We start from the raw sequence: 26,334 nt of genomic DNA on the forward strand, positions 1-26,334 counted from the left end.
GCAGGTCAAAAAATTCTTACCCATATCATTTTCAATTTTTCATCATGCTATGTAATTAATGTTTTGCATGTCGTTGTACCATCTGCATCTGACACAGTTTGATTTTTGATCGATTAAAAAATTATTTTATTTATTGTTGTTCTTATACAGTCCTGGTTATGACGCAGTCCTGGTTATGACATTAAACTGACCCTCACTGCCTTGTGAGTGATGTTGGATCATCAAAGGCTAGGCCCACCGCTTATAACTGTGGTTGCGTAAGGAAGGGCGTCCTGCGCAAAAACTAGCCAAAAAATAATACTTATGATGACGGAAATAACAATGGCCCTCAGTATCCGGCAGAAGAGGGTGCGAAGAATCTCCGGAGACCCAGTACATGGGGTTGTGGTGCAAGGCCCTGTGGATGGTCTGGCTACTGGCACCCCACTCTATAGTGTGGCGGTGCAAGGCACTATAGATGGAAGGACTACTTGTAGACCAAGGGGTTGGAGGTTTGGTACCTGGAATGTAGGCACGTTGACAGGAAGAAGTTTGGAAGTGGTGGAGGAGCTGCAGAGGAGAATGGTTGACGTGGCTGCATTACAGGAGATCAGATGGAAAGGTGAGGGTACAAGGTTTGTGGGGGCTAAAGGTGGAAGATATAAGTTGTGGTGGAAGGGGGATGATGGTATGGGAGGAGTTGGTGTGATGGTAAGAGAAGAGTTGGTGGAGAAGGTGTTGGAAGTGAGGCGGAGAAGCAATGGTGTAATTGTGGTGGTGATGGTGTTTGGAAAAGTAATAGTGAGGGTGATATCAGGATATGCTCCGCAACAAAGTAGGAAGGAAGAGGAGAAAGATAGGTTTTATGATGTTTCTGACGAGATTGGGCAAGCGGGGTGAATGAGTTTGTGGTGTTGTTGGGTGATTTGAATGGTCATGTGGGGGCGGATGCAGACGGATATGAAGGTGTACATGGGGGATGGGGATATGGTATACGGAATGAGGAAGGGCGTAGAGTGTTGGAGTTGGCGGATGCACATAGCATGGTGGTGGGGAATACTTGGTTCACAAGGGAACCAGCGCGATTGATTACTTATAGGTCAGGGGAACATAGATCGATGATAGACTATATATTGGTAAGGGCCAAACATAGGAAGTATGTGAAGAATGTGAAGGCGATACCTGGTATGTTGCAGCATAGTATGGTTGTGATGGATGTGACATCAAAAGAAATGGGGAGGAGGAAGAAGGATAAGTTTGTGGCAAAGAGAAAGACATGGAAGTTGCAGGATGCAGAGGTGAGAAAGGCATTTGAAGTGAAGGTGGCTGAAAATTGGGAGAGTGGTAAGGATGGAGATGTTTGGGAGAGATACAGGGACTGTGTGTTGGCTACGGCAGATAAAGTATGTGGATGGACGAAAGGAAAGTGTAGGCATGGTGAGACGTGGTGGTGGGATGAAGATATAAGAAGGGTTTTGGAGGTCAAGAAGGAGAGGTTTAGGGTATGGAGAAGGGACATGACGGAGGAAGCGGAGTCTGAGTATAGGAAGGCTAAGATGGTTGCAAAACAGGCAGTGGCAACTGCAATGACGAAAGCATCAGATAGGTTAATGAAGGAAATGGACTTTGATGTGAGTTCGAGGAAAATGTTCAAAGTAGGAAAGCAGTCAATGAGGGATAGGAAAGATGTTATATGGAATGGATATGTTTGGGATGTATCTGGCAAGTTGTGCATAGATGAGGAGGAAAAAGCTCAGGTGTGGAAAGCTCATATGGAAAGGTTGATGAATGAAGAGAATGAGTGGGATGGAGATGTGGAATCCGCGGTCACACACGGACCTATAGAGAAGGTGACGATGGAGGAAGTAGAGAAAGCAGTTAGAGAAATGAAACTAGGTAAGGCTACAAGGGTTTCGGAAGTGGCGGCAGAACATATAAAAGCGAGTGGGGTGATAGGAATTGAAGTTATGATGAAAATTGCTAACAGTATGTTTGATGATGAAGGTATACCTAAGGATTGGCGACACAGTGTGTTGGTGCCGTTGTATAAGGGCAAAGGAGATGTGAGAGATTGTGGGTCATATAGGGGTGTGAAATTACTAGAGCACGGAATGAAGGTAGTGGAGAGGGTGCTTGAGAGGAGGTTGAGAAGTATGGTGACAGTTAATGAAATGCAGTGTGGGTTTATGCCTGGTAGGGGAACGGTGGATGCGTTGTTCATGGTGAGAATGTTGCAGGAGAATTAAAGAAAGAAGAAACGAAGATTGTACATGTGTTTTGTGGATCTAGAAAAGGCTTTTGATCGAGTACCGAGGAAGGTCATTGAATGGGCGTTGAGGAAGAAAGGAGTGAATGAGAGACTTGTTAAAGCTGTGATGCAGCTGTATGAAGGAGCAAAGACAAAGGTGAGGGTTGGAAGGGGGATGTCGGACGCTTTTAGTGTTAAGGTAGGAATGCATCAAGGATCAGTGTTATCACCGTTTCTGTTTGCAATTGTGATGGATGTTGTGTGTGGAAACATAATGGAGGGGTTGTTATTTGAGATTTTGTATGCAGATGATTTAGTCTTGATGGCTGATAGCATGGAAGAATTGCAGTTAAAATTTGACAGATGGAAAAGTGTTATTGAAAAGAAAGGGTTAAAAGTTTACCAATTTCAGTGAAGATGAAAGGGAGGGTATATAAAGCATGTGTGAGAGCAGCGATGGTATATGGTGGTAGATGGTATATGATGGTATATGGTCAACTTAGGTGTTGAGGAGAGAGGAGGAAAGTGTACTGCAGAGGGCTGAAAGAGCTATGGTGAGGATGATGTGTGGGGTTAAGGTGAAGGATAGGAGGAGTAGTACAGAGCTGATGTCAATGATGGGACTGAATGAGGACATTGTGACATTGATAAGGAGATCGAGATTGCGGTGGTATGGACATGTGTTGAGAAGGGATGAAAGGGTCGGGATTAGGCGAGCGTTGGAGTTCGAGGTTGAAGGAGTGGTAGGAAGGGGTCGTCCGCGATTGGGATGGAGAGAGCAGGTGGAGAAGGACAGGGTGAAAGCGGGGTTGCGTGATACTGAGGCGAGTGACAGATGTGGATGGCGTCGAGGGGTATTTCGGTTTCATCATAGGTAGCCAAACGGCAACCCCCGATCTTGGGGAAAATGTCGTCTAAACGTGTGTTGTTGTTGTTGTTATTGTTGTTCTTATAGTAGCACTTAAAATTTTCACACAGCGCACTGTATTCAATTACATTTGAAAAAATTAAAATTATGTTTGTTTTTAATTGTAATAAATTACGTTTTTTCATTAATCCATTCAATTTAGGTTGGTCAAGAAATCGAAGTCAGACCAGGTATTGTATCTAAAGATGCTGAAGGCAAATTAACATGCAAACCCATATTTTCCAGGTATTTATTTTAATGGACATTGTTATCTTGGCAGTCAACCGCTTTTGCATTTTAATTAGGAATACAACTTTTTTGGTTCAAAAAGTTTGCTTGGTATAGTATGCATTTTCTCTCTAGTGTTCGGTGCAAACAGCTCTACATCATTATTGCATCACACCCCAACACCGCAAGCTTGGGCTTCAGGAAATGATAGCCACCCCAAATGTCGTTATTGTCTTGAAATTCGCAGTATCGCAAGTGCTACATTAGTGCTCTCATTAGTGCCTTATCATTTTAAAACGCTTTAAGACACCAAGTAAAAATACCGCCTAAAAAATGCAAAGACGTTAATCATATAATGTAGAGTTGACTCAAAAAAAATTCTAAACTAAAATAGCAACCGCCTTCTCGCTTGCCCACTGCAACACTATTTCGAGGGCGAATGCTGCACTTGTAAAATAGCAGTTCGGCAAATTCTCATCCTTATACATACTCACATACTTGCAGATTGAAGTCGACACACCATTTCACTTGTTTGACAGAGTAACAGTAAGTCTTTATTGACCACAATGTGTTTCTTTGAATTTCCTAAAAAAAGCCTTAGTTTTTAACATCGTCTACTGAGATGATGCATCCACTAAGTTTGCGTTGGTCTGGGCTGCTGATGAATACATCTCCATTGATTGAGTTTAATTTTTTTATTTGTTATCAGCCATTTGGAATCATTTAACGGTGGATTAGCAACTTTGGTAAAAAAAACTAGGGATTGCTAAATTTTTAGGGATGGCTTAGTAATTATTTCTGTAACTGAAAACAGTTTTCTTATTTTAATAACTTTAATCAAATTGATTTTGTCATTCCCATTCAGTTGGACACTAATGTTTTATAACTTGTAAGATCCAATCAATCATTCCTAAGCAGCATGCGAACTCGGCGGATAAATTAAACGTTTAGAGAGTATAATATTAAGTTCCATTAAAAATGTAATGCAGTTTTGGCTTTTTCCATAAACACAAATGCAAAAGACAGAGGAAGCCATTGTTCATTTTATCATCAGTTTTGTTATACAGTTTAAATCAAACTTAATAAATTCAGTTAATAAATCAATTCTCGGCCACCGATATAAATGTAACATCCTGAAATTATCTAGTCCAGTGTATGTCGTTATTTTTACGTTTGTTTTAAAGAATGTTTTTAACAGTCATTAAAATAATTTAAGATTATCTGATTAATTATTTTTCAGAATTGTTTCATTGTTTGCTGAACAGAACGATCTTCAATATGCAGTACCTGGCGGTTTGATAGGTAGCATTTACTAATTTAATCATTTTTTATTAAATTTACGTAACTTATTAATGAAATCTATTAATGAATGCTATCTAGTTGGGCGATGAGAAAATATTTTAAGGCACCTGGTTTTCCTTTTACAATGACTCATGTGGGTGCAGTGCGTGTGGAATGCTTGCATGCGCTGTTTGCTTCAATTATTCATAATAATAGTAACAAAACCAAAGTAAAACCTGACTTCACCTTTTGAATGAGCAGGGTATAGCATTGTTTTTAAAAAAAAATTGATTTGAAGAAAACTTATTTATCCCATTATGTGACAATGCTTGAATTTTAAGCAATGTAACAAAAAACATATGAAATTGGAATACATTTATAACAAAAACCTATTGAAAAAAATGTTCGATGCGTTTATAATATTAATATATAATTTTATGTGTGAATTTTTTTATTAATTATGTATCGAATATTCGCACATAAAATTAGGTGATAATTATCAACTTTTTTGAAAAATTTAGTCATTGTTGTATCTTATTAATTTCCTTAATTTTATCTGGATTCCTACCACACACAATGATGGAAAAAACACTTTTGAAAATATTGAAATTTTTATTTTATTTTTAATTTGTATTTTGAACGATTTGAAATTTTATTATACAACAAATTTTTCAAGCTATTGCTACTGGTGTTTTATTTAACGATAAATAAAATTATTAAATGCAGTCAGCAATATCAATGAATGCTGTCAAAACCATTGCTTAAGCAATGGATAAACTTCGTTGAAAAACGGTAGGGCTAATTTCTAAATTTAAGATTTCAGCAAGACAATTTTAACATCTTGATCTTGCAGCATGAAATAGTCTAAAAAAGAAAGAAGTTTTCTGTATTATCTATGCAATAATTTTTTTAATTTTTACAAGGTGTTGGTACAAAAATTGATCCTACTTTGTGTCGAGCAGACAGATTAGTTGGTCAAATGTTGGGCACCGTTGGTACGTTACCTGACATCTACATAGAACTTGAAATATCTTATTTCTTGCTAAGGAGGCTGCTGGGTGTTAGAACTGAGGGAGACAAAAAAGCTGCAAAGGTTGTGTTAATATTTTTAATTTTTAACCATAGTTTTGAAGTTGATTGAAGTCAAAATTTTTTAAAAGACCTGATATTTTTCATACGACTACGGAAGGTGTTAGGAATTTGAAAAAATTTATATTCTGAAAATGATTTCTCAATGTTTTTTAGAAGTACATATGTTTTGTGCTACCAAGTGCACTGGACCACTATTTTCATTTTTAAAAAGTGATCGGTCTTTTAGTATTTACAGTGTGTAGAACAGGACAACAAGTTGAAATTTGTAATAAAAAAAGTTATTCAGAAATTTTTTTGTTAGTTAATTTTAAATCGAGTTTTTAAGAGTTTTTAATTGTTTAATTTAAGAGCAAGACACAACAAATTGGTAAAATGGATTAAAAGCAATACATGGTTGAACCAATTCAGTTGTTTTAATCATCAAAATATTATTCTGGTGATTACGAATACAGTCAGACCTCCGTACAACGAACTTTATGGTTCCAGAAAAAAAAAATACGCAATATAGAAATTTTGTTATATAGGATTTGTTTGGAAAAAAGTTTTATATAGCCTAAAAGGTGTTTATATTTATGAAAAACAACCTTTTAATCATTTATTATTATCATCACAACAAATTTGTTTTTGGCTTGTCCAACCAAGACAATCAAGCCTATTTGCTTACGGGCCAAGATTTAAATGTTGAAAACGTAGTTACCTTTGTGAAAGGATATGCTAGAGCCCACAAGACAGAATTACTTCAAGGCAAAGAGGTAGTCAGCTCAACTTGAGCAAGGTGAGAGACGAGAAAAAAACTTCAGCATCAATGTATGCAAAACGGAGCACCAACAGCCGGAAATGCCAATTTTTGGTTTTACTTGTGGAGAAATTTGTATATTCAAGGATGTGAAAGGCTACAACTGTGGGTTGGCCTCACACAGCAAAAGTTTTTTTAAAAAAAACAATTATAAGGAAAAAATACCAATCCTCAAAATAGAAAATGGCCAAGGCTAACGCAGCGATAGAGAGTGATGAAGTAGGCAATCAAGACTACAGTCAAGAAATGAAGCAGCTATATTCATGGATAATTTTAAAAGCAACTCGAAAAATTGCTACATTGACATTTGATGGGGGTAGAATTAGAGATATATGGTCTCCTTCAAGCATTGTAGCATACAAAGAAATTTTATCATTATTTTTACACAATCCGTCTAATAAATCTCATTGGATTTAGATTCACATAACAATTTTATGTTAAACGAATAGATTTTAAGAGCCTTCTGAAAAGTAAATAAAATTAGGTTGGTTTAAAAAATTTGCAAGCTTGAAATGTCTTCTATCTTTGATTATTTATTTATTCGTTTCATTTTTCACCAGGTTCAAAACTTATCCAAAAATGAAATCATCATGGTCAACATTGGATCTTTAACCAGTGGAGGACGCGTTTTAGCCGTAAAAAAAGATTTGGCCAAAGTTGGCCTCAACAATCCTGTTTGCACAGATTTGGGTGAGAAGATTGCATTAAGCAGAAGGGTTGAAAAACATTGGAGGTTTGATAAATCTACGTTTAGTTAATTATTTTTGTGAGATCATTTTTATTGGGATAAAGATAAAATTCATTTATTGGTTATCAGTTCTGGTTTCGTAACCTCATAATTCTACATGTTTTCATTTTAAAATTATTTTTACCGTTATTGTTGTCAACGTTTATTGGAGCAAGTACCAGATTAGGTTACCGTTTATGTCCTGTTTCAGATGTTTAACAATACCATTTGGATTTGGTTATCTAATGGCAATCTATATCTAAGAATTGTTGTTATCTAATGGTTCTGTTCCGTGAAGATCAATCAATTATTACAATAACCTTAAATTGGAACCAAACAAAGCTCTTGGGTCATTGAAAGGACTTATAACATCATACGCTATCATATTTACAGTAAACTAATTATACGATGTGCGACATATATGGTAGTAGAACACATATTCAATGCATATCCATAACAATATTTTAAATTTTAAGTAATATTTGACCTCCAAACAATGAATTCACACATGCAGATTGATAGGCTGGGGTCAAATCAGGCGTGGCGTATCCGTGTTGCCAAATAACTCAGACTGATCAAATCACACTCTGGTTTATTTATTAACGACACAACTTTTATGCTAAATTTTAATTAATTAATTGAATGGGTTGAAAATAATTTTAAATGATTTGATTTCAAACTGAAGCAATTAAATTTCACTTTAGAATTAATAGTTCTTGTTCGGAATATATTAAAAAATAAATGTCAATGTATTTGGGGTTTAATTACGAAGCAATAAAAGCTGTCAATCGGCATTTTTCATAATTTCCTTCAATAAACTTCAACAAATCCAGCTTTCTGACGACATTTGTTAATGGTCATTCGCAAAAGAAATTGTTTCCTGCTCAGTTCTCTGACTTGCTGTAGTTTACATTGAAAACATTATTTACGTTATCAATTTAAGTTATAAGGAAATACAGGTAGTTTACTTGGAATATATGTAATTTATTAATATGCTTAATTTAGCACAGAACGAGTAATTGATTTTTGCTTGTGAACAATCAAGGTCGTGATACGATGTGGACATTTATAAAATTAGTTTTGCTTTACAAAGGTGTCATTTGGGAAGTAAAATAACTTAGAACATTAAATATTTCTTCAAGTGTTGACTAAAAAGCTTACCTTAAGAAAGACGTCGAGTTCGATGACGTTCCTTCTTAGTGCCTCACCCAAGTAATAAATGGCATCGTCAATTGACTGTTCCTCTGCAAATGCAGCCAGAATTCTGCAAGTAAAAATTGCTTTCAATTACTTAATTCGTATTTTTGACAACGCTAACGTGATAGGGAGAACTTCATTTCATTACTTTAATTATTTATATGAAAAAGTGGTGGTAAAATTTACAAAAACAAATGTTTCTTCGATTTTAAAATTGCATCTTCCCTTACATTTACATTTGCATTCATAAAAGGTGGACCAGAAATTAGTTTACGGTGTGGAAAAAGAGTTTTCTAAGTAATGGTGTAATGAACTGAGACCTTGTCAGGTGGGATTTGAATCTTTACCAGTTTGTAAAGAAAGCACGTAAAATAAGCAGAAGCTAAAGTTATTACGCTTACTTTTACATTTCTTAGTTTGAAAAATTTTACAGTTCTTACTGCTTGTAAAGAGGAGCAACGGGAACAATGATGTCGTCGATCAGCACATCCTCTGACAATTTCATTCTGCTGAGTACTTGGGATATTTCGGTAGCTTTGGATTGCATCGTTCGAACATCTGACTCTAGTTTCATCTATTTCAAGTGTTTAAATTATTTATTCATTCAAAAATCTAAGGTACCAATATAAAACATTAAATATGAAATGACTACAACTTTAATAGCCGGGAAAAAAGAAAACATCATAAAACCATTTCACAAATGTGCAAATACAATGTGACAGCATAAGACTGTTGCAAGTCCATCCATTTTTTTCAACACGTTATAAAACTTAATTAGTTAAACTTCGGTTTTATTAAAACAGAGTGTCTGGACAGAGTGTCTGAAAAACCCAACGAAGGGCATACGAGCGTTCTTCTCCATATGCAAATTTAATGTAACATCAAATAGCATTAGAAAAAACAAAAATTATGCGTCTTTTGCTTCTAATAATTACAAACAAATCCAAGGATAATGGTTGAATTTGTTTTGTTTATAAAATTATGAGATCAGATGAACTCACTTGTTCCTGCTCAATTTTGTTGAATATTCCTTCCAACTTTTTACGACCTTTTTCTAAATCTTCTTGTGTTGTTTTTAATGTTTCCATTTCTGCCTGAAATTTTTTAAATTATAGGATACAATTGCATTATCCTTCGATAACAGTTCAGAAGTGAATTGAATAAATAAACAATGATCATGAAAATTATATAACGGAGGAAAGATTTTATGATACATGGTTTAGTTTAGGAAAAATGAGTAACGTTCAATTATGCAAAGACAGCTAATTAAAAAACGTCGAAATTGACGTTTGCTCTGCTTTTATTTTTCCCGTTCTTTTAATTCACATATAATTCAAATGCGAAATTTTAGCTGGGTGTTTTGTCTTGAAGCTTGGAAAAAATAAAAAGTAAACTTGTGCAAAAGATAATATTTCATGGTTTATTTGAAACGTACTTATTTGCCAACAATCAACATTAAAGTAAAAATAATTTTCGGCGTATAAATAATATTTTGCGAATCTTATCTTGGCTCGAAAAATTGAAATTTTGTATCGGCTTAGTGATATTAAAATAGAAAATATCCAAGATTCACGTCCCAAAAATTCTTTCTAATACTATTGATATTTAAAAGCGTTTCTCATATATTTTTTATGACAACGAATTTCCTGCCAAATACCAATACTTTGAAACTGTTTATAAATTTGATGAAAAATTAAAACCAGATGAGATAACTTCGTTAAACGTATTTAAACAGAGTCGTGGGAATACGAACTTGCCCTTGTGCTAAAATTTCTTTCAACCTTTTTTTCATTTTGTCTTCTACAGCCGATAACAACGATAATTTTCTTTCTTCTTCACTCAGGACATTGTTAAATGAACCTGCAAATGAAAATTCAGAAATGCATTTTATTTTCTCCCTCCAAAAGTATTTATCAGTTGATTTGTTTTGCTACGAGTTTTAATAAGAGATAAAAACATTGAAAATGGACGTTAGGAAAAAAAATTTGTGAATTAAAATAATTTTAAATTGGAAACATAATATTATGGAAATTTTGAAAAGGTTGAACAAAAGTACATTCAGCTTGCACAACATTTTAACAGCAATAAAATTTATGGTTTTTCAATTTTCAACACAGTTTTTAAGGAGTTTTTTTTATAGATTTAAGACAAAATTTCAATAATTGCGTAAGTATGCTAATAGATGAAATATTTGTTTAATGGGTATGTATGTCGCGTGCGAGGTTTGGGTGGAATGATATAGCCTTTGTGGCACAAAAAATCCAATTGTAAGTGTAGACAGATCTGCGTGATAAAGAAAAAAGCATTTAAATAGTAATTTATAACAGGTCTGAGTAGCAAAAGTAAAATTAGTTAAGCCTACGAACGAAAATAATTTGACAGCTCTTTACTAATAAAGTTGAAATGGTGGCGACTTATGAAAGTTGAGAATTGTCGAAAAATTCAATACATTCTATAATTAATTTAGTTTGCTTTTTAAATTAGTGAATTTAAATTACCAAATGCTTTTGACAGAAATGCAATTAATTGGTCATACCTTGAAAACAATTTAAAAACTTAATTCCTGTTGAAAAGTTATTTCAGTTGTTATGAAATTCGGGAGTTAACTAACGATTACAGTTTATCAACGAACCAAAACAAGTGAAGTGCAAAAATACAAACTTGTAGCAGCTTGATGACTGATATTGGCACCCACTGAGTGATTTGAATGTAATGGTTGTGCGGCAAAAGGTGGTTGAGGATACGGAGGTTGTGTATAGGTAGGATACGGTAAGTTAGAACTGGGAACGAACTGGGCTGGTTGATTATTTCCAGTGGCGTATGATGGCATTGGCATGTTATCTGTGCATTGAAATATATTTATCAGCGTACCAACCTTTTATTTAAATAACCTTACGGTTTTTAAACTGTTTAATCACTTGAATGTCAACTGCCAGAAGGTTAAAAATATTGAAATTAAAGTAGATATTAATAAAAACAGAACAAAAATAATAAAAATCATCTAAACTAATTTAAAATCAATATAACCAACTAACTGCCGATCGGATATGGCAGTCTACTGCTTTGATTATTTGCAGGAAGCACAGTCGGCTTTGAAAACACGGGCGGTTCCTCGCCAAACACCATAGACATCATTTGGATTAGTCCGCTTAAATCCGATTGCGGCTAAAAACATTGATGAGTTAATTTAATAAGAAATCGTTTATTTACTACCTATTAAACGAGATGCTTTTACTAGTCACATTTTTTAAAAATGAACATTGCTTTTTTAACCTTTCCTAGCAATTTTTTTATTTTGTCAACTTCCGAAGAAACTCGTATTTTTGAGCTTTTGTTTTGTACTATTATAAATATAAAGTCTAAAATAATTCAATCGTCATCAACATCATTAAACGCCATGAACATGTTAAAGTCGACAACTGTGGCTGCTTGGTGCTTAATTTTTTGAATTCATGTTAGTTGCAGTTGCCAACAGTAACAAATTACAATAGTCCAGTTGGAACTTTAACAATCATTGAGAAAATATGCTGGCGAGTTCAGTGAAATAAAATGGTTTGACGAATTTCATTTATTCAATGTGCTAATTATATACTATTCAACTTTGGCTAGAGCTACTCCAAACCATAGTGAACCAACATTAATTTTGCAAACCCTTCTGCACCACATTGTAGTCTCATACAATATTTTATAGTTACTGCTTTGCAAGGATTTTTTCAAAGAGAAAAAACTTTTTTAGTTAGACTTTGTCACCCAAAGTGGAGATCAAAATGGCGTAGACAATAGAATACATATTTCATTGAACAATTCTTATTTGTCACTATTAACAATGCTAGTTTTTATTACTTCTTTGTTTTCGTTGTTGGTTAAGCGCCGGGTTGGAAGTGAGGTTGTCATTTTTTGTTGTATATTTATTTTTGGTTTATTGATGTCAATTAGGACTGCTTCTGCAATTTTAAGATGCGTGTAGTTGCCGTTCTGGTATATTACTTTGGTGTTACTGTCAAGGATTTCACGGCTAATAGTGATTGAGTGTGTTGAGTCCAAATGAGATTTGATAGCACCATTCTGTTTATGCATCGTAAGCCTTCTAGTCAATGAGGTAGTAGTAATCCCGATATATGAGTCATGTTGACGTGCACTGCCGTCAAAGGGGCAATTAAATTCATATATTATGTGATTACGCCTTAGCACAGAGTTATCTCTAGGACTACAGTTGTTTTTCAGTATTAGGTGAGACGTCTCTTTATTGTTGTAATATATTCGGAGTTTAACTTTATTATTTGGTGATTCATTCGGAATCGAAATATGGCCTTATTTGCAGCATGAATGCGGAAAATAAGTTTATTTTGAATTTTAATAAACTAAACGTTCACCAAAAAACTTTAGTGAGAAAAATCGAAAAAACGAACTACAAAGATATTAACGCCAAACATTCGGTAGAATTTATAGAATATTGTAAATATATATATATATATTAATATACTAGGAAACTGTGACGATTTATTTAAGAAAATATATTAAAATGTTTAAAATTAAATATTTTAAAATATTAAACAATAAATCTAACATATTTCCACTCATGCAAATAAGGTAGATAAACTCTCCCGTTAGCATCTACATGCTTTCCTTGTCTTATTTGCATAGACTGGGTTGGTTTGACATAAATCATTGGAGGATTGTATGGATGAGTTTCCATCAAATAGATGCATATTGGAATGTTGTACATTTTTCCTAAAAAAAATACATTATGAATTGAAACTATTATCGTTTACATGATTCAAGCTGTAGAATTTTTGTCGCTGCGACGGTGGTGTGGATGATCAGTGCCGTGGCAATGGTAAACGCCACCGGACGCTCGATACTTTCTTCTTGCAGGCATTCACTTTCCTAACTAAATCGCCTCAACTAAATATACGTTCGATCTCTGGGTCAGATTAAACGGCCGATTTCCCTTTTGCGGGACGTACGGACTGGCCTTTCAGTACGCTCACAAGTTTTTCTAAAAGCGTTGACTCATCGCTTTCAATGTATTATTCATTAATCAATTAATAGTAATTAAAACACAATACTATAAATTAACTTTGAACAAATTCGATTAATAATATAGTTACATGATTCAATAAAACTGTCAATTTAACATATAAGCCTAAATACAAAACTTAACTGTTCAATTTACTTAATTTTTTTGTTAAATCAAAACTATTTGAATTTTCAGTTATGTTTTTTACCAAATTCTTTGGGGCATAGTTAAAAATTAAATTTTTTTTCTATAAATATATGTTCGATGTTGTAACTTTAAAAACAATAAATAGCGTCTATAAAATGATAGTTGTAATCAGCCATCTTGCTTATTTTGTTCCTTGTAGTGAATGATTTTTGTTGATTTGAAAATGAGAGAAATATTTTCATGATATCCCAAATTTGTTTATTCGATCCACAGTTGTTACTGTTAATATTACACTATTACGCTTAAACTTTTTCAAAACAGGCGAAATCTTTTTTTAACCAAAGTTAGTAAGCTGGAATGTTAAGATCTTGTGTCAACCAACTGTACCCGGAAACATCATAGCTCCACATCTTCAGTCTAATTTTCCAATCGCAGCTATAGAAGTCTCGTCAAAGTATATTGTCTAAACACAAGTTTTATCCGTAAAACTGAGAAATTCATAACAATCTAAACTAAACGGCATACTATATCTTAGCAACGGCAAACCAGTTGAATGAAGAATTCTTCAAGTGAAAGAACAAATGGCACAAGATTTAATTTCAGAAAAGCAAAAATAAAAGCAATCAAAAGCAGTGTGTTATAAAAAAAATCAACAACAAATTGGTACATTTTGTTGGATTTATTTTATTAATGAAACATAAACATTTTTTTATTATGTAATATTGTTTTAGTTTTAGACATTAACATATAGAAAAAAACACTGCACAAGATGTGTGTACGAGTAGGAAAAATTACGTTTTTCTCCTATATTTACCAGAAACTTGCAACTGATAATTTCACTAAACATTATACAATACAAACCTCAATTATACAATTCAAAAATAGTTTAAAATTAGAGGAACCTTTGTATGAAACAGGAATTGTACCCTCCAGACAAACCAAATCTTTGGATACGCCATCGTTAAAGACTGAAATTAAAAATAATTATATATATATATATATATATATATATATATATATATATATATATATATATATATATATATTAAAACAAATACTACGTTGTCCGATTATCAAAAAGTCATTTACAACTGCGATTAAGAAACTTTTTAACCTCTTAATATTAATTGACAAAATCCGTTTTGTGTCTTTTTTGCAGAATAAAGACTCAAAATATTATTTAAAATAATTTTTTATATATCATACTTTTTTAATTCCAGGGATAATCAATGTTCGAAAAGCAACTCCCTAAAATAAAATAACCAGATTATAATTGAAATGCAATTTATACATTAAATGTACATGAAAAGAGTGTATTTTACATGGACTTTATTTAAAATTCATTATGGACTCCATCCTTTGCCACCAATTTCTCAAATCGTCCAGGAATTGCATCAACTGATTTCACACAAAACTTTTGTTTTCACGTATTCTCCTTTCAAGTTCTTCCAAACAAGCTCAGACAAACAAGACAAATAACACATAACGTGCAGTGCAGCTATCTGGGCACACCCATGTGATGCAAGAAATCCAACTCTTTTTTGTAGGGTTTTGAAATTTCAAAAAATTAACTAAAACAAATTTATAAAACAGATAAAAGAATAAATCAAAAGCATAGATTAAATAATGCCCTACATGAAGTAAAATACAAACAAAAGTTGATAAGTATATTATGGCTTTAGGACTAGATTGTAGATATTTTCAAATAGGGAGTTACTTTTCAATCACCCTGTAGAAAACTTTGTACTAAGCATTACCATCGATGACTGCAATACAGTACATCAGTTGTCAATTATACAATTTATTGTTAAAAAACCATATTCTTAATGTTTTTTAATCACATTAAATATATAAACCAATGTAATATAAATATGAACTTACATATTAATAAATAAAATTTTGTTTAAATTCAGCATTCAGCTTCAAATAAAGAAACATTTGATCTAATCTATTAAAAAATCCTTCTTAACTTTCTTTTGCAGTTATAAGTTGAGGCAACCTTTAAAATACTGGAACATGACCAAAATTTGCAAACATAATCTCGGATTTTAAATTTTTTGATCAGCTGAGATATACTTTAAATATAAATCCTTTTAATATATTGAGACATGTTTTACAAAAAAGAACTTTCAAAATTTAAGCATCCATATAACGCAGCTGAAATGACAAAACTTGAAAGAATTATTTGATAATGAAAGTTAAATAAATTTGTTAAGCAGATGCAAAACGTGACCCATTCATTACTTTTCAAAATTAGGTAAAATCTTTCATTTGTTTTTAAACCTCTTATCGCAACCCGTCGTTATCTTACTAAATTATTTATGGAAACAAATGAAAATTGTTGCTAATTTGAAAAGATTTGGAGCTTCAATTTAAAATGTTAGGAAGCACCTTGTAAAATTAAAAGTGCAACTAACCGAAATTCTTTGATGCAGGTCTTAAATCGTTAAATGATTTCATAATCTTCAAAAGTTCATTTTTGGTGGCATCAAAATATTTATACTGTTAAATGTTAATTTTATTACATGAACTTCATTATAACACAGGAAGAAAAGAATATTCTTTTTAAGTCAAAGTTACCAAAGTTAACCATGGTTACATTTATTAATCTTTTTGAATCAATTAAAATTAACAGTAAAATTAAGAATTAATAAAATTGAGAATAATAGAAAATATGATTAAATAGTTAATGAGTGTCACTTTGTCAATTATAAGGCATGTAATTCATTTATGTACAATTCTTTAACCTTTATATGGAAATGTTGCAAACTAGTTTTTAAAAAGTGTCGAATTCATTTTCATCAAACAAAGTCGTAGACTTAATTTTTGATATCTTATCTGAATACTTAAAAGCACATGAAAAACACTTATCCAACATTTTTAATAGATATTTTACCTATTTGTTTTGTTCTTAATGTCTGCAACGAAAAGAGACCTATAGAGATTAAAGCAGTGCTTGCAACTTCAATACATCAAGAGGCTTTTAGCAACTACATTTCTTCAGCCATAAATGAAAATTGAATTTTTTTTTTCAAATTTTCCCTATCTTCTGTGCAATATTTCAACGACTGAATCCAGCCAATGACTTCTCAGTGATCTGTCTCCATATCTGTCTGTCTAAAGCAATTTTTCCAGCGTTAGTCTAACTCATCTTGTTACCTTTCTCTGTAAAGTGAGTCCTGCCATCTTTAGATTCCGTTCCAAACAATCCTTTCATCTGGTTTTGGGTCTTTCTTTCATCATTCTTTATTTTGTTAATATTTCCATATTTTTGTACCCTTGTTTCACTGCATCCTTTTTTCTCATCATAATCATCATCTGGTGTTTGTCAGCCTAAGGCGGCAATAGCTAGTCACAAAGAGTCTCCATCTTCTTCTATCTTTAGTCATTTTTCTGGCTTCTACGATGTTCATGTTATTTATTTTGAAGTCTTCTTTGATGTTGTCAGTCCAAGTCTTTTTTGGATGACTTCTTCTTTTTTACTCTCTACATCCTTTTCTGTAATAACTGATAAATTCAAAAGAAGACTGGAGATTATAATTATTTGGACTGTAAGGGGTTCAAATTTTATTCAAGTATTTGGTGACAGGGTATGTTAAGGTTGGGATATGGCTGATGATAGGTCATCTTGTGAATTTATCAATTTACTTCACTAACAAACCATCAAATCGCATTGCATTAAAATATTCCTAATCAGCCATGTTAATATCTCAATCAACCAACATAATATACATATACACAATCAGCCACTATAATATTCCAATCACAAGCAGCCACCAGAATATCCCAATCTGCCAATATAATATTCACAATTAGCCACTATGATATCTCAGTCAGCAACGTATGTTTGTATTTCGTAGTGAACGGACTTATTTAATTTTTTCTGCATTTTTCTTGAATTTTGGTATTAATTTTGATATTATATACTCGAATTGGGATTTATTTAAAGGATAAAATTAAGGGAAGCATTATTATATTTTTATTTTTAAAATTTAATATATTTATACAAGAAAGCTAATATTAAAGTTGTTTTTTTTTTGGATAAGTCCACACCTTGTTGATTATTGAATTGTAGTTTGCAGACTTAAACACCAACAATTAACATTAATTTACAATTGTATGTACTGATTTGTTAATAAAAATATGGCTTCAAGAAATAAATGTACAGCTTGTGCAAGTACAGTACCAATGAAGGAAAAGCTACACTGCAAATTTTGTTAGTTGATGATTCATTGGAAGTGCGCTTCTGAACAAACGTTGAAAAATATTCAACAACGTAATTATGTTTCTATTTGTGAGATTGGGATATATTCGAATTTTATATCACTATGTACCGATATTATCGTCAATTTATTGATTAGGATATGCGATTAATTTATTTATATTTGTTTTTTTATTATCTTTTTTTTACAAGGTTTAATACATTATTTGACTTATAAGAACAAAAATTTATTTTATTTTATTGTTTTAAAATTGTCTTAGTTTTGAGAAGGCACAGGGACGTTTCGTTTTCGCCTTTGTTTAACGTAATAATAAACAATGTACCGGTTTAATATGGTGTTGTAGTGGCTGTGTTGGAGAGATGAAAGCTTTCAAGTCTGGCAGTCATTTAAGCGTGATTGGGGGGGGATAAAAAACGATCAAGAAAAGCAATGCGGTTATTAATAACCAGATTAAAGATTTGTGGGACAAGCTTAATAAAACGCTTGTTAATGACGATTTGAACATGGTGATGAAGAATCTAGAAAGTAAAATGACTATGCTGCAAGATGAACTGAAAAATATAAAAAACATACAAGATTGCAACAACGTCATTAGTGGTCAAATAAATGGGATAAAAAGAGTACTTGATAAAAAATCACGGTAGATATTCTGGATACAAAAATAAATTCACTACATGTTGGTCTTAGAAAGTCATATTCAGATGCTGTGAAAGATGTTGTTGGAAAGAAGGTTGAAACTGTAAATAATGAAGTGATGAGTATGAATGATGGAATAAAGGCACTAAAATAAGAGGTCATTAATACAAAGAAAACAATTCATTTATTTAGTGAGGTTGAAGAAAGATCGTTAAACTATAATTTTTAAATGGAAAGAAAGTAACAACTTCAGTTTTAATGATAGCGGGAAAGAAGATGATGAAAGGATTATGCGCATTCTTAGCGCAATAACAGATGAAAAATTTGATATGTCAAATGTTGTCAAACACTACAGATTGGGTAAGAGATCAGATAATGTCAGGCCGCTGTTAGTTAGACTGAAGTCAAAGGTTTTGAAAAACTTAATTATGGAAAGTCTAAATAATTTGAAAAATCTAGATGCTGATCTGAAGGGAATAGATATTGGCCATGATATGACAAAAGATCAAAGAATCAAGTGTAAAGAATTGATGAATTTAGCGAGGAAGGAGGCAGTTGATAAAAAGGATTTTGTGTGCAAAGTGAGGGGATATATGAAATATGAAAATAATTCGAATAAAAAAAAGATTGCACTAAATATGTACTTTTTTGATATCGATGGAATATTGGAGGAACTTGATGACATTAAATATTTGATAAATGATGTAAACAGAAAAGTTAATTCAATATTTTCGGTAGAGGCAATGGTTGGTGATGAATCAAAAAAAGTGAAAATTTTGGTGATGTGAATTTTGTTATAGCTATAGTGAAAGTAATATGGTGAATAATCAATTGTGTGATTGTGGTGGTGATGATGATAACGCAGGTGATAATGGTAAACGTGATGGTAAGTGTGTTGATGATGGTCGAATTAATGTTACTCGTGATGGGGTTGATAGCTGTGAGAGTGATGATATTAATGATGGATATTGAAAAAATTACGTCCAGGTCTCTTAAATATAAGATCAATGATTTCAAAGACTGATGCCATTTATGAATTATTATATGAAGGCTTAGATATTCTAGCGTTAACAGAAACCTGGCATGGTTCATCAGATGATGTTTCAATTAAATTAGCTATGCTCCATTCAGGTTTGTTGATTGCTTGGGAAGAGATGATCCATATCATGGGGGATTAATCATTTACTTTCGTGACCTCTTTAAACACAAAAGGATAGCTTTGCCGGAATTATTAACATTTGAGGCAAAAATAGGCACAGCTAATGTTGTACTATTTAACATTTATCGACCAGGATCGCAGTTGGTTTTTAAAGCATTTTTTCAAGAATTGAACAGTATCTTGGGGAACGTAATGTTATTGAGTGATCATGTAATATTATTAGGTGATTTGAGCGTGCATGTCGAAAGAAATGATGATGTTAATGCCAGGCTATTATTGAATGTGTTTGACATGTTCTCAATGCAAAATGTAATAATAGAACCTACACATATGCAGGATGGAACGTTGGACTTGATGGTATCAGTAATCAATATGCCTGTTACTCATATTAAGGTATAGCCTAGTAGTGTCATTTATGATCACAGTTTGGCTTCATTTTGTTTGTCAATAGTTTGTTCCCCTGCGTTAAGGATTAAAAAGGCTGTACGGGCTTGGAAAAAGCGTGTTGATGAAAATTATTTGATTACCTTGATTAATGGATCTCCGATAATTGGTGCTTGTAATGATGATGATTTGGATAGAACAACAGAACTCTTCAACAGAGAAATGACGAGAATTGTTTATTTTGTTGCGCCTCTTCATTTAGCTGAAACAAGAATTGTTCAAACTGCACCATGGTTAGTGACTGTAGAGAAATTAAACGTGATTGTCGAAGGTATGAACGCAAATATAGGAAAAATAAATGCATGGTTAATAGACAGAACTGGATTGGCCTAATGAATATGAAACAAGAACATTTTGCAAAGAAAAGAGAATCATACAGGAACAATTTAGTTAACACTAATGCTAACAACCCTAAACAGTTATGGCGAGTTTTAAACAAGGTTTTATGTAACGAAAAACTAATACGGTTGATGCAGCAAACAATAAAATTACTGCCAGTGAGTTTGCAAATTTTTTCAGGAAAAAAATTGAAAACATTAAAAAATCTATTATAGGGCATGGCTTACCTTCTTTCAGCTGTACGGTTAAAGAACATCAAGTATTCTCTGATTTTTTGGAGTGCTCGATGTTAGGGTAGTTATTTTGAAAGCCCCTCCGACAACATTTATTCTAGATCCAATCCCAACCAGTCTTTTCAAAAAACACATTGAACTGTTTTTGCCGTACTTGACGGATTTGATTAATATGTGTTTGAAAACTGAAAGTTATCCAATGATTTTTAAAAAAGCAATTGTTACACCTCTATTGAAGCAACCATCGTCCGATGCAAATGAGTTGAAGAGTTTTCGTCCTGTGTCAAATTTATCATTTATAGCAAAGATTGTTGAAAGGGTGGTTACAAGGCAGCTTCTACAATACTTAGATGAAAATAGTCTTCTCCCGTGCTTTCAATCAGGGTACAGAAAATTCCACTCTACGGAAAAGGCACTGTTAAAGCTGTTGTCAACGTTATTTCAGACATCAGATTCAAAGCAAGTGACATTGTTAGCTTTACTTGATATGAGTGCTGCCTTTGATTGTGTGGATCACAATATACTTGTTCAAAAAATGTCAACAAGCTATGGAATCTCAGGCACTGTGCTGAGATTTTTCAAGTCGTACTTGAATGACAAATCACAACGGATATTTTTTGGTAATGAATATTCGAATGGAGGAAAAATGTTAACCGGCGTCCCTCAGGGATCGATTTTGGGACCATTTCTCTTCTTGTTGTATACTGCTGATGTGTTTGACGTAATAGAGAATCATAAGATGAAATGTTATGCGTATGTAGATGACATTCAGTTAGTGTCATGTGCTCTAGTTGAAAAGTTTGATGATTCAGCTGAAGGACTGAAAGATGTGCTGGCTGCAGTAAATATTTGGATGTCACAAAATGGTATAAAATTGAACAAAGTTAAAACCAAGATAGTGCCAATTGGTACATGGCAGCAGACATCAAAAATACATCAAAATGCACTAAAAATGGATGAAGCCATTGTTAAATTCGAAAAATCATCTACAATTCTGGGCTTCACACTTGATGGTAATCTTACCATGCAGGATCATATACGGGGTGTCGTGAAGTCATGTTGTTTTCATCTACGTCAGTTGCAGCGTATTAAGAGATTCGTCAGCAAGCCCGCTTTGATGGCATTAGTTCATTCATTTATCCACTCACGTTTGGACTACTGCAACAACCTACTGTATGGTGTTTCAGCGAATGAAACTGCATTGTTGCAGTCTGTGCAGAATAGGGCAGCTAAAGTAGTGATGAGTGGACGAAAGTTTGATCACGTGACTACATTTTATGCCATTTTTATTTACGTTTTATCTATATAATTGAGTTGTCGAGTACGTAATGAATGTGGGTGTTTTATGATTGGATGTGTTTAGGTTGAATGTGTTTTGGATGTTGTGAGATGTGTGTGTGTGTCTGTTTCTAATAATTTGAATTGATTTATTTATATTTTGCTGGTGGTTGGCTATTCATCTATTGGTTACTTTAAATTAGATGTTATTGTGTATCTTCTATGCGTAATTGCGTTTGATTGGTGTGGGTAAAGTGTAGATGAACGTATCTATGATTTGGTTTAAAAAAGTTAATTCGGGCTACATGATTGCTGTATGGTTCTTACATGGTTGTTAAAATGACTTTGAGTGATTATGTATGGTCATAAAATATATGTGTGCATCTATATATGAAATCAAAGGGTTAATTTATTTTAGTTCTTTTTACAATGTATACTGTTTATTGTGTAACAATATTTGTGGACAAAAATTGCTATTGAATGAGTCTATTGAACTTGAAGGTGTACAGATATTTATGATTGATATGAGGTCAAATAATCCTGTTTATTTAGTTATCACTTTTTATTATATTTATATGTATGTTTATGTGTGTGTGTACGTGCATGTTTTATTCAGGAAATTAATTATTCTCTGCTTTACATTGTGTTGAGTAGATGAGATAACTGTTATATCTGTCTATTGGCAACTCTGTTGGTAAATGGATATTATCCATGGAATTTAATTTTTGAATTTATTTTTGTAATTCTATCTGTACTTTCAATTGCTAGAGGTTTTGGGCGCGTGTGTGTATATTGGTCGTGGGTGTGCGTACTCTTTGTGAGTGTGTTTGAATTTTGTTATGGAACCTTATTTATTGATTCTTTGTTAATGGCATCTTTATTTTATTTTTACTTTCGAAATATTTATGTTATTGTTTGATCACTTAAATGGACAAAATTTCTTTTTTGGTTATATCAGATAGCGCCTTTGGGTAGTTCTATAAAAGTCGCTATACAAGTTTTCTTATAATATATATATATATATATATATATATATATATATATATATATTTCACCATAATTCTCATTATATATATATATATATATATATATATATATATATATATTATATATATTAAAAAATAAGAATTATAGGTGAAAATAGTTGATCTGTCATCAGATACATTGGCCAATACAAGTACATAAAGTACACCATCTCCCAAACCGAGACCAAAGGCGCATTATTGCAAACACCTAACTCGTTTAGGCTAGACGAGCTTTCTCCTTTATGGGACTCATCAGTAGCCCAAGTTTAACCAACAGCTTAGTGCAATTCTCATCTAATCAGATAAGATCGAAAACTAAGGCGTTTTTAGGTAATTCACAAAACACATTTTAGTCGCTAGAGACGTACTATTTACTCTACCGAATAAAAAAAATTGAAAAAATGAACAAGAAGTATGGGTGTCATCAGATACACTGGCAATTAACTAATTACTTAAAAATTATCTTAGTATGCGATCTTATCTGATTAAATAAGAATTGCACTAAGCTGTTGTTTAAACTCAGGCTACTGGTGAGACATGTCTAGCCTAAAACGAGTAAGGTGTTCAAAATAATGTAATTTGGTAATGGTTGGGAAATGGTGTACTTTATGTACACATACTGGCCGATGTATCTGATGACAGATCAAATATATATATATATATATATATATATATATATATATAGGGTGAGAATTTCCGACTGGCTCCTACAAGTACGGTCGTCGGCTCCCACAAGTACGGTCGGCCAGTAGTACGAGTACATAAAGTACACCATCTCTCTCCATGACCAAAAGTGATTTACTGTGAACACCTAACTCGTTCTAGGCTAGACGCGTTTCGTCCCTTAAGGGACTCATTAGTAGCACGAGTTTAAGCACCAACTTAGTGCAAATGCTATCACTGAAGACAATAAGTTTACACAGAATAATATTGAAGACCTTTAAATTTGACTCCGCCATTCATTAATATTCATGACCAACCGAAGTGCTTCATTTTATTGTAATAAATTATTAATAAATTTTTAAGGAATTGTTTGAATGTTGAAAATAAAATAAAATCATTATTATTAAACAAATAATTTAAAAAATTATCTTTAAGAAATGTTAATTTTGGCTGCTTGCCCCTCAGTTAAAGGAATAGAAATGGTTGAACTTGTAGGTAGTATTTTAAACACAGAAGATGCTGTGAGGTGGGCAAAACAGCGCGGTTTGAAAGCAGCCACGATAACATGCCACTGTCTTGCAGACATGAGTTTTACAAACTTTTCATGCTTAAACATTTTTTCTCTGTTAATTATTTTTCATTATCATTTTATACTATTGCCTTGCATGCTGTACAGTTTTCGCATTTGTCAGTTTCTGATTTTTTTTAATAAAAAAGGTTTGCAGGATGCACAACAACGGCCCTTGGCTACTTGTGGAGGTGTAAAAACTCCAGCTGCCGCGCCAAAAAAACTGTTAGGCATGGAAATTTCTACAGCTGTAGCCAAATGTCGTTAACAAATTGTATTTTGGTAAGATTTTTTTTGTTGTTTATAAATAAATTTCATTTGTTTAAAAATGATGATGCAAGTTGTTTTAAATTTAATATAACAGGTCACGTTTTTCTTGTCTATGAATGACGTTAGCCAGGCTACGATTGTGGAGCCTCTAGATTTGAACATCAGGAACCCATTACCTGACTGGTTCAATTTACATCAGGATTTATGTATGGACTGGGCTCGTGATAGCACTGCACAAATAGGTGCTCGGACACATTGTTCAGATGAGAGCTGCATCTCATCTGCCGAGAGATCGAGAAACCAGAATGTTAGTGCTCGTTGAGTTTTTGGAGGCATGGATTGGATACGCAAAAAAAGGATGCCTTTTTGGTGGAAGTAGAAAGGCAAGAAGTAGAAAAGCGAGATGCTGCCACATTGTTGATATTGATACAGCGACATGTTCTGCCTGGTTGGTTTCATAAAGTTTAATGTTTTAAAATTCATTTTGGTTGGTTAAGAAATATAGTTCGATTTAATAATTTTAGGTACAGCAGTTTGGTCAAATCAATGGGTTGCTTATAACAGCATAACACCCATAACCGGTCTAAACCACCAAACCGTGAATCACTCCATTACATTTCAGGCAGTAAACAGAATGCACACAAATGGAGTGGAGAATTTGTGATGTGCCAAACAAAAATTTAAAAGAATGAATGGTACATGCGATGCTCACGTAGCATTATACCGTGCTGAATTTATGTGGCTGTGTACCATCACTGATAGAAAAAAATGGTTCCTGGGACTACGATTCCTGGAAGCCCTGGAACTTATTCAACATTATTATGCGGTCTAAAATTTTGACACTATTTTTTTATTAACTATTGATTATTATTAGATACATCTGTTTTCTTTTTTAAAAAATATAATGTAATTATATAATTTAATAAATATAATAAAATTACAAATAGTTCTCATGTTTATAACATTTTTTTAAATAAAAAATAATGATATTTATTAGAATATCATTAAAAATTTAAAAATTACAAATTGAAAAAAAAAGAAAAGCTTTGGTTAAAAAATTGAAGTGCTTTGGTTGGTCATGAATATTAATGAAGGGTGGAGTTAAATTTAAAGGTCTTTAATATTATTCTATGTAAACAATTCATGCACAGAGTGCTAAGCAGCTAAGGTTTTATCACAATATTGCAAACTAAGATGTTTTTAAGTAATTCACAGAAATATGATACATTTTGGTCAAGAAAAGTCCTTTTACTCTGTTGAATAAAAAAGTGAATCAACTTGAATCTATTCTACAAGTATGTGAGTATGAAGGGTGAGAATTTCTGACAAGCTCCAGCAAGTAAGGTGGACCAGTACAAGTACATAAATGCATACATTTTTCACAACACAATTGCCAAACATAATAGTTTATTCACAATTAAATTAACCATGATACAAAATAAAATAAAATCCCCAAACAAACTTCAAAACCTATTGCCATCTGTCAATGGTTCTAATAATAATTTGCAATAAGCCACTCTGCCAATAAAAGCCACTCAGCCAATTGATTAGAAGACACATTAGATCCTCTAACATTCTAAATCTAGACAGCAAACAGACTAAACACTCTCAAACAGGAACACCAAACAAAACAGATGGATAATTTAAAAAACAATAAAAAGAGGAAAAACATTAAAAAAATATAAAATTATAAAATAAATAAATAAGTGGAGGAAGTCATGTTCTCTATCGATACCTCCAATGTTTGTTTGTAGTATAACAATGTCCATAGTATAAGAGAAAAAAAACCTTATTAAAACAACCTTAGTCAAAGCCGTTCGCAAAAATGCTTCATGCGACATTCCAATAATATGTATGTAAATATTACCACAAAA

The 26,334-nt window shown here is 32.8% G+C and overlaps 2 protein-coding genes across 2 annotated transcripts in view; one reads left to right on the forward strand and one right to left on the reverse strand.

The window, feature by feature from the left end:
- The window catches only part of HELRODRAFT_157135 (hypothetical protein), a gene marked incomplete at both ends in the record, with an annotated part of 25,838 nt that extends 18,005 nt beyond the window's left edge, over window positions 1–7,833 (forward strand). Inside the window, 5 exons of the mRNA XM_009020438.1 lie at window positions 3,298–3,380; window positions 4,603–4,664; window positions 5,567–5,736; window positions 7,092–7,264; window positions 7,773–7,833. Of these exons, the coding sequence (XP_009018686.1) occupies window positions 3,298–3,380; window positions 4,603–4,664; window positions 5,567–5,736; window positions 7,092–7,264; window positions 7,773–7,833 (549 nt within the window). The remainder of the gene's footprint in view (window positions 1–3,297; window positions 3,381–4,602; window positions 4,665–5,566; window positions 5,737–7,091; window positions 7,265–7,772) is intronic.
- HELRODRAFT_185660 (hypothetical protein) lies at window positions 7,831–26,329 on the reverse strand. The gene is made up of 11 exons (XM_009020439.1): window positions 26,263–26,329; window positions 16,040–16,124; window positions 14,525–14,590; window positions 13,023–13,186; window positions 11,491–11,620; window positions 11,117–11,296; window positions 10,209–10,315; window positions 9,457–9,549; window positions 8,896–9,029; window positions 8,420–8,522; window positions 7,831–8,158 (listed from the first exon to the last, which is right to left on the reverse strand). The coding sequence occupies exons 1-11, from the start codon at window positions 26,299–26,301 to the stop codon at window positions 8,069–8,071; spliced, it is 1,191 nt and encodes a 396-aa protein (XP_009018687.1). The 5' UTR covers window positions 26,302–26,329; the 3' UTR covers window positions 7,831–8,068.
- Between the last annotated feature and the right edge of the window lie 5 nt (window positions 26,330–26,334).

This window comes from Helobdella robusta (assembly GCF_000326865.2).
Source record: "Helobdella robusta unplaced genomic scaffold HELROscaffold_28, whole genome shotgun sequence".
NCBI classification, from domain to species: Eukaryota; Metazoa; Annelida; class Clitellata; order Rhynchobdellida; family Glossiphoniidae; genus Helobdella; species Helobdella robusta.